The sequence below is a fragment of the Mesoplodon bidens genome, assembly GCF_964165515.1.
Source record: "Mesoplodon bidens genome assembly, chromosome: 18".
In the NCBI taxonomy this organism is placed as follows: Eukaryota; Metazoa; Chordata; class Mammalia; order Artiodactyla; family Ziphiidae; genus Mesoplodon; species Mesoplodon bidens.
The window spans coordinates 18,722,705-18,738,678 of record NC_138175.1 but is presented as its reverse complement, the minus strand read 5'-3'; the positions used below and the strand labels follow the sequence as shown (position 1 = coordinate 18,738,678).

The following is a 15,974-nucleotide window of genomic DNA, read 5'->3' as shown; positions in this document are numbered from 1 at the left end:
CTGGCCCCCCCCCCGCTGGCTCCCGCGAGCCGCGGTTCTCAAAGGGACGCGCTGAGCTTAGCGGAGCACTAGCCCGCTGTCGCGGCAGCTATTCACCCCTCTCTCTCCAGCCATGGGGCTCCCTAGTGGGCCTCTCGCGTCCCTCCTCCTCCGCTTCTTCCTCCTACTCCAGGTACTCCATTGCCTTGCCCTGACCCCTGCCGGGACGTTCCTCAGAGGGCGGGCGGGGTCCGCACGCGGCGGTGGCGTCGGGGAGAGAGCCGGACTGGGCTGCCTGGGGCCAAGGTTGTCCGGGAAAGCCTGTGAGGACTCCCCGGGATGGGTATGCAGGGCCGGGCACGCCTGTGACCCAGCCTCCCTCTTTCCCCCTCTTCCCTTAGGCGCAGGTTTACTGGCTGCCGCGCGCGGCCTCCGAGCCGTGCCGGGCAAGCTTCGGGGAAGCTGAAGTGACCTTGGAGGCGCTAGGCGCGGAGCTGGAGCGGGGCCGGGCGCGGGGGAATGGTAAGACCCCTCCGCACGGGGGCCCGCCTGGAGGAACTTCGAGGCGGGGGCTGCGCTGGGGGTGTCCGGGCTGCGGCGGGGGGCTCCTGGCGCCTCCTCAGGTGCGGGGGAGGCGCAGAAAGCATCCTCGGGGCTGGAATGGGGGTGGGCGTATGGAGAGAAAGGCCGGAGAGCGTAGCGCCCTCTGACGTCCAGCCCCTCCTTGCCCCTCTGCGGCGGCGGACCTGGACCCCCTTCTTCGGGGTGCGGGGCGGCTGAGCCGCTCACCCAGCCCGGACGTGGGAAGCTCTCCCCTGCTGGCCCCAGCGGAGGAATGCGCCTTCCACATTCCTCCCGCAACCCCCGCGCAGGTGTGGGGATGAGCCGTGCCCCGGGCAGCCCCCTTCGCCCCTCTCGGGCCCCCTTTGTGTACCGTGCTTTGTGTCTCCGACTGACAGACCAGGTCTGTTTCTCTTCTTCGCGCTCCCTTCCCCCGCCCCGCTTCTTGCCCGGCAGCTGGAATGCACTCTTAACCCTGCCCTTCCCGGAGGGCCCGCGCCCCTGCAGCCTGCCTGAAAACTGGGCCTGGCACACCTGGACTGGGGCCATCACTCACTGGGGACACCCCCCCGACCCCCAGTGTATTGGGACTGAAATGTTAGGGCCCTTGAAGGAGTGGGGGTCCAGGAGCAAGAAGGTCTTGAGTTGTAGGGGCAGTAGGTGGGGGATCAAAGCACATTTTTGATCTCACAGTTTCTTCTACAGTTTAAAAACTTGAGGGGGTGGGATTTACTTTGGTGCTCAGAACCAGTGTGTTATGAGATCCAGGCAGCTGACGGCTGATGGGGGCCTCTTTCCTTCCATCCAGGGCAGTGCGGGTTCCTCCACCGGATCAAACCCAAGTTCTTAAACAGAGGTGTGTCCCAGGATCCTTGGGTGGGCTTCCAGAGGATCCTTAACCTGTGAAATTGTTTAAGAACTTGTATGCATTTTTCTGGGTAGGGGATCTAAAGTTTAAAAATTTCAAAGCAATTAAAAAACCTATGCCACCTAGCATTTTTCTAATGCCCCCATCAGCATACCCCTCACCCCAGGTACAAATTCCCACAGCTTGAATGTGCGGGAGAGCTGCCTAGGGCACAGAATGGCTCTCCTTTGTTTCTCCAAAAGAGGAGTGGGGGCCTTGAGTTCTGTAGAAGCCTTTATTTCTTCTTTTCCCCCCACATAACTCTGCATATTGACAAAACAATTAACACCCAGGCTAGGCCAAGCTCCTTAAACTCTTGGCTGTAGGGGAGCTGAGGAGAAGCATTAAGAGGCCATGCCTCATAAACTTTAAATTCTTGCACATGGGTTTATTACTGACTGGCTAACAAACAAACTGCAACTCAGCCAACCTGTAAAAATGTTAACTTGGGCAGGGCCCCAAATCCGATTCCGGCTCCCTGAGGAAGCTTTATTGCTAACCAGACTTCTGCCAAATCTGTACACCCTCCCCCTCATTGTCAAGTTTTCCGACTACAGTCTGGGAGAGCAGGCTGTGGCTCTGAGTGTTGTCTGTGCCTTATCTTTCTTACTGAAGCCAGAAATATCAGATTAACTGTCACTTCGCTAAGCTTGAGGTTCTTGGGGGGCAAGCAGTGATCAGGTTTTCGATTTCACGGTCCGGTTGGCAAGTGCTTCTCGGTGACGTCAGGCATTTTAAACCTTTTGAGAAAATTCTGCTTTCTCGGATGTCTGGTTTATGGTTGTGAAAATGGTGGGTTCATGCCAGGAGCACACCTAGGTTATAAAACAAAACGTGGGTTAATGTGCTTGGCTAACCTTGAGCGCAGCTCCCTGCAACGTGCCGAGTTCTTAGAGCAGTCTTGCTGTGAAATGGGATGCTGCCTTCTTTTTAAATAAAAGCGAGTTTCTGGGCCCAATTTGTCCCAATAAATTGGGACTCCCCGGCAAAAAATAGTGGTATTTCTCCTCTTAGTCCTCAGCAGCTGACCTCGTCTCTACCTCCACCCCAGCTCCCTATCCTCCATACACAGGAGCCCCAGCCTGGATCCAGCCATGTTGAAAGGGTTGTCCTGAGGGTACATACAAACTCTCAAGTTTGGCCAAGCAGACAACAGTTTCCCTATAGCTAAGGAACAGTTGCCCTTGTTGTTCGCCCCTGGGTTATGAATTTCACAGGTGTTTATGAAGTTGAGCTCAAAGAAATTATCTGATATAATTAATACCTTGTTTGTATGTGCACTTTCCTCTTCAAAGCATTTGCACAGCTCTGAGCTTGCTTTATCCTCCTGACATTCTCTTGAAGCTGGTGATGTACATTTAAACAACTTGAGCTCTTAATCCCAGAGTTGGGACTTCAGAAACCCTATAGCCCAGCCCTGCTGCAGGTTTTAGAGGTGGAGAAACACAGGAACAGCTTAATGGATTCAATTCCCTAGGCTAAACCCGTGAGCTTCCTTGAGGGTCACAGACATGACTTTTACCTCTAGGTTTATGCCCAGGACCTGGTGCTTAATAGGTCCCAGTAGGTATTTGTGTGAATTATGACCATCTTGTGAAGTTCTGCCCATTTTACAGATGAAACCTCAGTGGTTGTGGCTTCCCCAAAGTCATCTCTGCAGTGACCAGATGTGACTTGAACGGAAGTTTCTGACTCCCAAGTTCCCTGGCATTTTTTTTTACCACCGGAAAGTAGGAGGTGGATGAAATGAAGAAGTGGAATGTTGTAGCACCAAATCCCACCAGTAGCAGCTCCCTACCCCAAGAGCGCTTAGTCATTTATTCCTTTTCATCCTAGGGTTTTCCAGAAACATTCCTGCAGAGGAAACCAGCTTGAATACAGTCTCTTAAGTGTCCTAGTGATGGGGGCTTGGGTCAGGTGAAGCCAGGCTTGCCTAGACCAAGAGTGAGAGGTTAATCTGGAAGGAGGTAGAGTAGGAATGTTCCCCCCACCCCAACCCCCCAGTCTGGGGTCTGCCTTCAAGTGTGGTCTAGAAGCAAAGACAAAGGAGAGGTGGGAGGAAGGAGCTTTCGTGGTATTAGTGCAGTGACTAAAGTGAGTGACCTAAAGTGGTCTGTACATCCTTCATGGAGAACAGTTGAGAGAAGCAGCTTAATTACAGTAAAAGAAATCCAGTACGTCATTATGGCCCCCTCCACAGGTTCAGCTCACCCTTAGTCAGCGTTTGGGTAAGATTAAAGCTAACCCTCATTAGCTTTGGTAGAAAACTTCAAAGTTCAGTAATAAATCTGACTGAGCAGGAGTTAACTTCAAGATGGTTTTGCTTATTTCAACTCATGTAAAAACTGCCCTTTGTTTTGGAGCTCCCATTCCGGGCTATGCCCTCTTTCTACATTTTATTTTTTCAGTAAACATATATTTAGCATCTGCATGTATCAGGCACTATTCTAGAATGGCGGCTAAAACAATGAACAAAACTAAGACCTTGCCCTGGTGGAGCTGACTGTCTAATATTAGTTACTTTTTATGCTTATAAGAGCCTTGCCACGCAGGTGATGGTAACTCCCACTCAACTGTAAAATGAGGGTAAGAAACTTGGTGTGAGGTCACTGGGGCAGTCAGCAGTAAGGCCAGGGGGAGTCCCTGGTGCCCAATAATCTGCCTCTGTGGAATGAATATTTAGGAACTGGGGCTTCCAGCCCACCCAGCTGCCTTCCTGGCTCAGCAGCCGAGTAGGGTTGGTTGCCAAAGCCCGAGGTACATCACTGTTAGCTGGTGTCTGGGGAGCAGGTCTCAAACCTCTAGTCTCTCTTCTCATCTCCTCACATGGCACTCTGTTCCTAGGTTACCCGTGCAGGGTGCCCTCACCTCCCTTCTGTGTGAGGAAAGCATGGCTTACCATGAGCAATGAGTCTCTAGGAAACGATAGCTCTGCAAAGCATTTGGAGGATGACGGAGGAGGAGGAGGGACAGAGGGCTTGTCTCCCCAAATCAGTGGAGGCTTAGGTCCTGAGGCTGAATGATCTCCATGCAAAGAACCACTGTTATTGAAGAATAACATGTGGAAGAAAGTGTCCAGATGATAAGGGTACATACAGCTCGATGAACGTCACACACTTAAACACCCATGTACCTAGCACACATATCAAGAAACAGCATTATCAGCACCTCAAATGCCACTTCCCTCCCCATCTTTACCCTCCCCCAAGAAAACCACTATCTGGGCTTCAAATACCATGGATTGATTTGCCTATATTTGAACTTTATGTAAAAGAATCATACAGAACATCCTCTTGGATCTGGCTTCTTTCAGTGCACGTTGTGAGATTCTTGCACAGTTCTGGATGTAGTTGTGGTCGATTGTCATTCTTCTATAGTTTCCATCATGTGACCATCCACACTTTGGCTGTTGGTGGGCGTTTGAGGAGTTTCCATTTTTTTGGCTATTACAGCTAGTGCTGCCGTGAACACCATTGTGCCAGGGAAACTGCATAGGCAGATCAGTTAGGGACATCCCTGGGAGTGTAATTGCTGGGTTAACTGAGGATTACCTGGGGATCTCAGTACTGTGGCCGAGTACTGAGTTTTTCTGTGTCTTGAAGTAGCTGAGTCTCTTCTGGACTCTAACATCTCCCTCTCCCAACAGTCTCCTTACCAGACCCGACCCTTCTGGCTTCTTGCTTCCCACCTGGCCCTGTGCTAAGAGACAGCAATTTTTTATTAGGTACTTGGTCACGTCCTTTGTTTGGGGGGAGAAGTCCTTCCCTTTATTTGTCCTTAAGCTAATGCTTGTTACTTTCCCCAAAGTAGAAAGGGAATCTGGAAAGGGCCCTGAATTTCTAAGGTGAGAACTTCTTCATGGGTGGAGATTTTTTATCCTGGCTGGTGTGTGGCTAGGCAGCAGCCTCCTCATATGGCCAAGGTGGTCGAATGCAGCTCCTCCGTCATTACAGAGGCAGTGAGGTGTCTGAGACTCAAGGCCAAGCTGACTGGTCATTCAGCCAACAAACGTCTGAGTACCTACTGGGCGCTTGAAGTTGAGAGGCAGGCAAGGCCCACAGCTCCTCAACCTCAGTGAGCTCCCTGACCACAGGAGGAAGCAAATCAGTCACCAGGCAATTTTACTGGTGAATCCTTCACTCGGCAGATATCTATTGAGCACCTACCAAGTGTCAGGTACTGTTCTGGGTGCCGGGGATACATTAGTGAGCAAAACATACACAAAACCCAGGCTTGTGGGCCATTCACCTGCTAGTGGAGGGAGATGGACAAAATAAGTAATATATGCATGTAATCAAGTGGGAGGAAAAATATAGTCACATAGGAAGGGCTGCTGACATGTTCTTGGAGGTGGAGGGCACCTGGCGGAAGTGATGTCCAAGCCAGAGGCTGGGGAAGGGGTTGGGACATGAGAGGTGGCAGGGAGTGTTCCTGCCAAGGGAACAGCATATGGGGTCCAAGAACTTAAATATGTTTAGTTTGGCTGGACCATGGAGTGTAAGGTAGGGAGCAACAGAAGGGAAGTAGGCAGGGTCCAGTCCAGCTTGGAACTTCCCTCACTCCAGAACAGAGGCAGCGTGGTGTTTGGGAAAGGCAGGAGATGTGGCTGACGTTCCAGTTGTGCCCTCATGCAGGCCACTGTCTCTGAAGTCTCCTCTGGATCCAGGACCCTGGGCCCACATCCACCACCCCTTCTCGACTCCCAACTTTTCCCAGACCCAAGGATGACGTGGTCAGCCGCAGTTGAATATTCCCCCTGGTTTCATTTAGTTACCTGGCATTACCAGGCAGCAGGGGTGGCACGGAAGGGCTTTCAAACAAAATGAAACAAACAAACACATTTAATAATACCATTTACTGGAGAGCTTACTGAGTTCCAGAAACTGCACTATGCACTTTATGTAATAAGCCCCTTTAATCCTCCTAAAAGCCCCATGAGGGGAGTGGAATTGGCCCCATTTCACTGGATAGGAAACGTAGGCTTGTAACTTTGTAACTTATCCAAGGTCACCCAGCTAGTAAATTGTGGAGTTAGGGCTTGAACCAGGTTGGACCCCTACTTGCGAGATACTAACCATTTGGGAGTCAGAGTTGTGAGTCCTCTGGCCTCAGCCAAGCTGAGGAAGATTGGAAATAGTTAACATCTGACCCAAGCCTTTTGAATTGCTGTTCCCTCCACTGGCCTCTGTTAATCACCAAGATCTGGAGTCATGGGGGAGGGGATGAGGAGGGGACACGTCTTTCCAGGACCCCAGCCTCCCTTTTAGCATGTAGGGGAACAGGGAGGGTTCAGATCCCAGGCCCAATAGCTGACAGTGCTCTCACTGTCAGCTCTCAGCAGAGAATCTGCTTCTGGCTGTTCATCTTCTTCCTCTCCTCACCCCACCCCCTCCTCCCAGCACTGAGGACCTCCCCCAGCCCTGCTCTGAGTGGAGGAGCTTGCCGCCTCCTCACCCAACCAAATCTGGGCACCCACGTGGTTGTGGCTTACCTAGAGCATCAGTAGCCTGCAAATTCCTCAAGGTGACAAAATCCCCTCCAGGCTGCAGCTGCCACGGTCCCAGTGGACTTAGGGGTACGGGGGTCCTGCTGCTTGCTCAGCGAACCAAAATGCCGTATCCTGGGAAGGAATGCTGAATGAACACTTTCCTTCCTCCCTTTACCCCACCTTTGAGCTCGTAGCTCTGGCTCTGTCGCTGACATCTGAGGAGAGGGCTCGGAGCCAGGGCCGCACCGCCAGGAGGCGGGAGGGCTGGTGCCTGCTTCCCCCTCACAAGAGCCTCTCTGGGCTACACAGAACCCAAGACGGAGGGGAGAGCTGTTCTCCCTCAGGACTCTGAGGTATCTCAGGGGCGAGATGCGGCTGGGGAGGCACGACTCCAGGCTTTCCTCTGCCTCCTCAATCTGTTACCCCACTTTTGCTTGTTCAAGAGCACATAAGATTAGTTCGAAATTACATCTCTCTTACCAAGCCTCAAACCTGTGTTGGAGACTAAAAGGAGGTTGATCTTGCCCAGGGGGGGTCCGACTTCAGGGCCTCACATTAACTTTAAGAAGTCTTTGCTCCCTGGGAATTAATTGTGTGCATGTGTGCTTTTCTAAGAAGATTCCTCCCCCCAAATTGGCAGCCCCACTCTCTCCCACCCCCAAGTCCAGGTCCACTCGGAAGTTCTTCAGATTCTTGTCAAAGCCAGCAGTGAGGACAGGCCTGATGGTGCACATCTGGGCACAGGCAAGGGAAATTGGGGTTCTAGGCCTGAGGCAAGTTACTCTGGTCCCAGCTCCTCGGCCTTGATGTTGTAACTCCCCTGTGTGGGAAGTGCCTCCGTGGCCCTGGACGTGAGGAGGTAGACTGCTGGTTGGTCAGACAGAGAGCAGGGCTGGAGGGCTCAGCTACTAACCTGGGTGTCTTGCTTAAGGCTGCCTGCCTTCTCACAACGAGCCCCATCTTGTAGCTTCAGGCAGAGAGAAAAAACAGGTACTTGAGGGCTCCCCACACACAAGCCAGAACAAGATGCCAGGCCCACACCCTTCCCTCTCCTTGTGGAGTCAGCTTCAGCCAGGGCTTCCCACCAGGGCTTCAAGACCTGCCATTTTCTTGTCTTTTATGGTCTTCTACTGCTTCCAGAATTCTCCTGTGTTCCCCAACTGGAACTCAGCCACACTCCAACTGGTTTACCCCTGCCTTTGAGTCAGCAGTTTGCAAGCTTGGCTGACTATCAGGATTGCCTAGGGAGCTTTTTATTTCTATCACACCCTCTTTCGTATATACTATTCTATATGGTTTGTGTAGAGTTGGGCTCGTTGGTTGGGATTTCACATTAATACGTGAATATCTATTCACTGTAAAAACAATGTTTTTCAATAAAATAATAGTATGTACTATGTGACAGGTACAGCTCTTAGCATTTTACGTGTATTACCTTCTTTAATCACCATAACATCCCTAGAAGTAGGTACTATTACTATCCCCATTTTATGGATGAGGAATCTGAGGCCAGAGAGGTTAAGTAACTTGCCCAAGATCATGTAAGTAGTAAATAGCAGAGCTTGGATTCAAATCTAAGCTGCCTGAACTTCAACCATTGAACTCCATTGCGTCTCAACAGAAGCAAATCAGAAATAAACACGTGAAAGTTCTCTCTTCCTCAGTTCTGCTCCGGTAGGGTAAGCACAGTTAATAGTTTAATGTGAATTCTTGTAGACCTTTTTCTTTTTTTTTTTTTTTTTTAATTTTTGAATTTAATGTTATTTATTTTTTTATACAGCAGGTTCTTATTAGTTATCTATTTTATCCACATCAGTGTATACATGTCAATCCCAGTCTCCCAATTCATCCCACCACCACCACCACCACCACCACCACCACCACCCCACCACCACTTTCCCCCCTTGGTGTCCATATCTGTGTTCTCTACAACTGTTGTAGACCTTTTTCTTGACAAAGAACTTATGTATGCACACAGGAATTATTAAAACAAGGATTGGACTATGTCATACTTAACAAATGTTATCCTACAACTTACTTTTTTTAACTTACTGAATCACAGGCATCTTTCCAGACTGGTAAGTACACATCTATCTTGCTTTTAACAGCTCCATAGTCTTCTACATGGTAGATATACCATGATTTATTAGCTAACCCCCTATTTTTATCTTTTACATATGTGGAAGTGGGGAGGAGTTAACATAAAAATTGTGAAGTGTTTGAATTTTTAGAAATCTGTCAGAAATCACCTTATTAGGAAAGACTGCTGTAGAAAGATGATTGAATGAATTGTTCCTCCTAACCCCATTCAATTAAATTAATTTTTTATGTTTGAACGATACTTTCAAGACAGGCTTTGAGGTAAGCTTAATAAGGTTACTATGCCATTTAAAAATCATTAGTTTTCACACTAACCATTGTTTTAAGGTTTAGTTATCTGAATGTTTCAAAAGTATTTGAAATCAAAAATTTTTTTAATTTAAATTGCATAACTCAGAAGTGAACTGTCAAATGTATTAGCACTTGCATTATTTTCCTTGGGTGTTGAAAGCTTGAGAGTGTACCATTCAGTCAAAGCGAAAATGCATTTTTTCTCAAGCTTCTCTTTAGTTTTCAAAATCTAGTTAGCAAGCATTTTGATGAAAAGTTGATTTCCATTCTTAAAGAGAATACTCATTTCTGATCTTATTTTCCAAGAGGGGCTTATGGGTTTTTTCTTAAACCCAAATATTGCTGCAATAAACAGTCTTGCACAGGGTGGTTGCACTGATGTAAAAGATTTATCCTTGAAAACCTCAAATAATTCATAACTCTATGATTCAAGACTTATGTCCTCTTATGAACATATGTGAAGTGTATGTGTGTGGAATAAGGGAATTAGACAGATGCTTACAATTCACTGGTCTCCCTTGTATATTTTTTAAGATTTTTTAAATATTTATTTTATTTATTATTATTTATTTTTGGCTGCGTTGGGTCTTTGTTGCTGCATGCAGGCTATCTCTAGTTGCGGTGAACAGGGGCTACTCTTCGTTGTGGTGTGTGGGCCTCTCATTGCCATGGCTTATTGTTGTGAAGCACGGACTCTACGTACTTGGGCTTCAGTAGTTGTGGTATACAGGCTTAGGTGCTCCGTGGCATGTAGGACCTTCCTGGACCAGGACTCGAACCCATGTCCTCTGCATTGGCAGGTGGATTCTTAACCACTGCACCACCAGAGAAGCCCTAGTCTCTCTTGTATTGAAATTATGTGACTTTTTACACTTTTTCTTAATTTGGGAGATTTGCATTTCTTCAAACTTTGCATACAAAGTGAGACTTTAATATTTACAGCACCATTTCAAATTTTGACAATTGAAGTTTGCATAAAATATAACTGTATTATAATGTATAGAGTGTCTGAGCTGGAGTTCCAGAGCCGCTGTGCCTGGGTTAAATCTGTTTGTCTACTTACTAGCTGTAAGGGTTGGGTAAATTTGCTTAACCTCTATGCTTCAGTTTCCTCATCTGTAAAATAGGGGTAATAATGGGGATCTCATAGGCTGTAGTGAGGATTAAATGAGTTAGGGTATGAAAAAGCATGTAGTAAATAAATAAATGTCAGGTGTTAGTCGTAGTGATAATAGCAGTGTTGCTACAGCTAGACTAGTTTGTATACTTACATCTTTAGACTGCATTCCTAGAAGAAAAATTGCTGGGTCAAAGGACTTTCATAGTTCATTCAACAATTATTGAATGCCTACTTTGTATCAGGCACCGTGCTAGGTGTTGGGATATAGTGATAAGCAGATTCTAACACAGCCTTTGCCTTTGGGCATTATAGAGACTAGTAAGGGAGATAGGCAATTAGATAATAGCAAGTAAACATATCATTACAAGTTGTAATGAATTCTATGGAAGAGAGTTACATAGAGCTAGGAGAGTTTTTAACAGGGGAAACTGATCTACTTTGGGAGGGTTGAGGGAAAGTTTCCCTGAGAAAGTAACTTTCGCATTAGGATCTGAAAGATGTTGGGAGTTAACTGGGTAGAATTGGAATGGGAATGTAGGGAGACATTGTTCTAGACAGAAGGAGCAGCATGTGCAAAGGCCCCGTGGTAAGGGGTTATGATGCACTTAAGAAGAGGACCATTGTGGCTAGACAATGGAGACAGGGATTGGGCACATTATAGATTTTGGGTTTTATCCTGAGAACAGTGGCACCTCATTGATGAGTTTCAAACAAGGAAGTGATCTTATTTTCTCAAATGTATCATCTGTTTCGTTTTTAAAAGATCCTTTTTTTAAAATGGAGGATTTTGTACTCATTTAGGCTAAAAATGATATAGTAAGTACTAAGGTTGGGGAGGTAGAGATGGAGAGGCATGAGTCTTGGTGATTGACTGCGAAAGGGAGTCTGAGGGAGAAATGGTCAAGGGAGAAGATGCTAGATAACAATACACTAGGCACTGTGCTAAGTATTAACTCATTTAACTGAGGTAGGTATTACTAGCGTCATTCCCACCTTCTAGGTATGGAAACATACTTGCCCAAAGCCTGTCACTGGAACCAAAATTTGAGTCCAGGTACTCTAGACACAGACTTTGGGCTGCTTCTGAGGCCCAGATTTTGGATTTGTGTAGCTGAGTGCATTGATGTACTCTTCCCTGGGAGAGACACTGGAAAATGACCATATTTAGGGCAAGAGTAAAGAAGAACATGAATTTGCTTTTTGACATGATTTTAAGATTATGGACTATGCCTTTAAAGCATCCAGGGGGAGATATTGAAAAGACAGATATATATGTTGGTCAGAGGAAGAATCTGGACATTTGAAATTTTAATACATATTCTGAAGTGCCCCCCAAAATCCATACCAATTTACCTGCTTACGAGAAATAAAGGTGAGAATCAGGAACTTTAAAAAACCAATAAACTGGGCTTCCCTGGTGGCGCAGTGGTTAAGAATCCGCCTGCCAGTGCAGGCGACACAGGTTCGAGCCCTGGTCCGGGAAGATCCCACATGCCGCAGAGCAACTAAGCCTGCGCGCCACAACTACTGAACCTGCACTCTAGAGCCCACGAGCCACAACTACTGAGCCCATGTGCCTAGAGCCCATGGTCTGCAACAAGAGAAGCCACTGCAATGAGAAGCCCGCACACCGCAATGAAGAGTAGCCCCCACTCACCGCAACTAGAGAAAACCCGCACGCAACAACAAAGACCCAACGCAGCATAAAACAAATAAATAAATTTATTTTTTAAAATACCACAAAAAACCAATAAGCTGTCTTCCCTAAATACACCTTCAGAAATGGACTCAGTAGAAGTGATGGGTGGGCTGGAAGCAGGGAATCTGAGTTTTTTTAAAGTTCTCCAGGTGATTTTATCAGTTGTATTTGGGAACTGTTGCTCTGTGATATCGTGAAGGTCACTATGAAGAGGTGAATATATCTCTTTTAGAGAGGATCTAGAAGAAGAAACAAACTAGTGAAATGTGAATGAAAGCATGGCATTCCAGCCTGCCTTTGCCCCCACAGGTTGCAGGGATCTTAGTTCCCTGACCAGCGATTGAACCTGGGCCTTGGCAGTGAAAGTGCCAAGTCCTAACCACTGGACTGCCAGGGAATTCCTGAAAGCATGGCATTTTGAATTTAACTTCCAATGCTTGTCTCAATGGAAGTTGATCGGTTTTTTTTTTTTCTTCATTTTCTGCTTATCTCAGGATTCTGAAGGACCTTTACCTTCTTCTTTTGTTTTGCTTTTTAAATTACCATCCCTGGTTTTGAATACTTAATTGTGCTTTAAAAAGCATGATATGTCTTATTTGGCCCTAACAAGAGCCTAGGTGTGTGTGTGTATGTGTCTGTGTTCCCATTTTAGATACTGGAAATTACCAAGGGCTTATATTTGTTGAGTGCTTACTGTTAACAGCTTAAATATGAAGTGACTTGCCCAAAGCTGCAGGGCCAATGTGCAGCACTTTTACCCACCAGACCCTTAATTGGTATCCCAGAGGTCCCAGGTTGATCGCTGGGATCTCTGCTCTCATTCTTGAGGGTGGGAATCATTGACAGCACACCTAACACTGAGCTTTGAGTCAGCCATGTCTGGAACTCCCAGAGTGCTGTCAAGTATAGCTCAGCTTGGGTTTCTCTCTGGGGATTATCAGGGAGGACCCAAGCTCCCAAGCGTGAGGAAGAAGCTGAGTAGCGTAGATCTTTCCGAAGAGCTTTCTGCAGAGAGGCAAAACTCCCCTAGAAAGAATTGCTTTCTCCTTAACAACATGGGGTTGCCATATACTAGTCAGAGGGGGGAAAAATCACAACACCTCATTCTGATTGCAAATCAAATACATGTTTACTATGGAAAAACTGGAAGATAAGCAGAATGGAGGCCCACCACCCATAAAGGACCTTAGTCATTTCAAATGAACATTTTTAATAGATCTTCCGGGTCCATTTCCCTAATCAGGTCTTCCTTGAAGATATCTGATCTGAAGGAGAGGGCCCGAGTCCCACTGCTTCATTGCCCCACAGCTCGCCCTCCTGCCTGGCTTTCCTAACAATCCAGCTTCATATTCTACTTCAGTGGATCAGAGAAGGGCTACAGGCTGAGGGCCTCAAATGCCCCATCGGCGCCATCTGCAGGAAGATCCAGGTCCAGGGTGAATGGTGTATAGATGGAGGTGTCTGCCAGGCGTAGCCACACTCTCCCAGGGTCATGCTCTTGTCCAGGAGCTGTCATCTGTGTAAAGCTGCTCCTTGCGCCAGTGGCCACTTAAGAATGCCTTTCACCAAGCGCTTCAGCTCCAGCCCTGTGCTTGACTTCTTAGCATCCTCCAAGGGAGTGATCTTGTGGTGACGGATCATCACGAACACCCAGGGAGGTAGGTCCACTTGCACTGCTTTCTGCTTTAGGGAATCAGTCTGGCTCCTCTGAGGGTGACAAACGGCTGTGGCAGGACACGTGGGGTGCTTTATCTCCCGGCATGCCACGGGATAGCCCCTTGGGGTCCTAGCATGCCTCGCAGGCTCTCCATGTCCCCGCTCCGCCCACCCGCCCACCCGCATGCCTTGAAGCCTCTGCCCATTGGTCTCCTCAGATCAGATTCTGCTCACCCTCCACAATCTTGGACTTCTTTTTTTTTTTTTTTTAATAAACTTATTTATTTATTTATTTATTTTTGGCTGTGTTGAGTCTCCGTTGCTGCGCACAGGCTTTCCCTAGTTGCAGCAAGTAGGGCCTACTCTTCATGTGGTGCGTGGGCTTCTCATTGCGGTGGCTTCTCTTGTTGCGGAGCACGGGCTCTAGGTGCGCGGGCTTCAGTAGTTATGGCTCATGGACTCAGTAGTTGTGGCATGCGGGCTCTAGAGCTCAGGCTCAGTAGTTGTGGCGCGCGGGCTTAGTTGCTCTGCGGCATGTGGGATCTTCCCAGATCAGGGATCGAACCTACGTCCCCTGCACTGGCAGGCGGATTCTTAACCACTGTGCCACCAGGGAAGTCCCCCTTGGGCTTCTTTGGCCTGGAAAGTCATTGGTTCTGGAGAGAGCTAGTCTGCCTTCCTGGTGCCACAGCTCCACCACCCCCCCTTTTTTTAACGAGTATAAAGATATTAATATTTTATGATTGTCAGACTCAGGCTATAAACTGTAAGTGGCTGCTTTGTAAATATTGTATAGAAACGCATATATGTGGAATCTAGAAAAATGGTACAGATGAACCTATTTGTAGGGCAGGAATAGAGACATAGACGTAGAGAATGGACATGTGGACACGGGGGGAAGGGGAGGGTGGGACGAAGTGGGAGATTAGGTTTGACGTAAGTACACTACCATGTGTAAAATAGATAGCTAGTGGGAACCTGCTGTATAGCACAGGGAGCTCAGCTCGGTGCTCTGTGATGACCTAAATGGGGGAAAGGATGGGGAGGGAGGTCCAAGAGGGAGGAGATATAGGTATACATATAGCCGATTCACTTCATTGTACAGCAGAAACTAACACAACATTGTAAAGCAATTTTACTCTGATATAAATAAATAAATAAATAAATGGCTGTTTTGTGACCTTTTTCCCCTGAGCAGAGCACTGTTTTTCCTTGATACTTTTTAATAATATTTAAGGCTGTAGATGAGACATTTGAGTGACCGTAGCACACGTAATTAAGTATTCTGTTGAAAGTTAAGTTGTTGAGACTTTGTTTTTAAACACTAAGCAACAGTCATGAATATCCATGCAGGTATGGTTTTGTCACATCTTGGATGACTTCCTGGCACAATTCTTGGGTCGAAGGACTTGTTTAAGGCTTAATTGCTCAAAAGTTTGTGTCAATTTACGTTTCCCCCACCCCCTAACAATATATAGCAGCATCCACTCCCTAAGGATTTCACAACATTTGTCCTTTTAATTTGTATTTCTTAGTAAGTGTACTTTTTTCTACGGGTAGTTTTACTCAGGAAAATGCCAGAATCTTCTTTCAAGGCAATGCCACATACTTTCCCCTTGCACCTTCTTATCCCAGTCCCTTAACAGAAGGTAGTGATAGCTACAAGGGCAAGTTTGTTTACTTTATAAGCTAGGTGTGTCTCTAGACCAAGCTAGAATGGAAACACCTTTGACAGTGTCTCCCTCATTCCCCAACAGGATGCCTTTTGGCCACAACACTTTCAAACTGATATTACTCTTCCCTTCTCATTAAAATGCCCAGAGATCAATAGGAAAACTGTCAAGTGATCAAGTGATCAAGTGTTGATCACTTGAAGGACATTTACCCCTGAGAGATGGGGGTTTTATTTTGCCAGAACATCCAGTAAGGTTGGACATTGGGACTACATAGCACCTGTATGTCATGGCTGAGAAGACAAGCTTCTGACTTTCATGGGTGTTTCCTTGAGAGTTTGGAAGTGTCTAGGCAACTCCAACCTAAAAGCAGGCCTGGGATGAGTTCCCAGCCTAATATCCATTAATTCTTAAAAGTCTATTTAAAAAGCTTTCTTCTTTGAACAGCTCTAGTACTCCAGGGACTCAACCCTTCTTGCCCAAGTTTTATAGTGGCGCCA

At 47.1% G+C, this 15,974-nt stretch overlaps 1 protein-coding gene across 2 annotated transcripts in view; it reads left to right on the top strand.

Moving 5' to 3' along the window:
• CDH3 (cadherin 3) overlaps window positions 1-15,974 on the top strand; it is a 118,757-nt gene that overhangs the window by 74,014 nt on the left and 28,769 nt on the right. For both annotated transcript variants that reach the window (XM_081217755.1, XM_081217754.1), the window contains exon 4: window positions 381-501. In XM_081217755.1, the coding sequence (XP_081073881.1) occupies window positions 381-501 (121 nt within the window). The remainder of the gene's footprint in view (window positions 1-380; window positions 502-15,974) is intronic.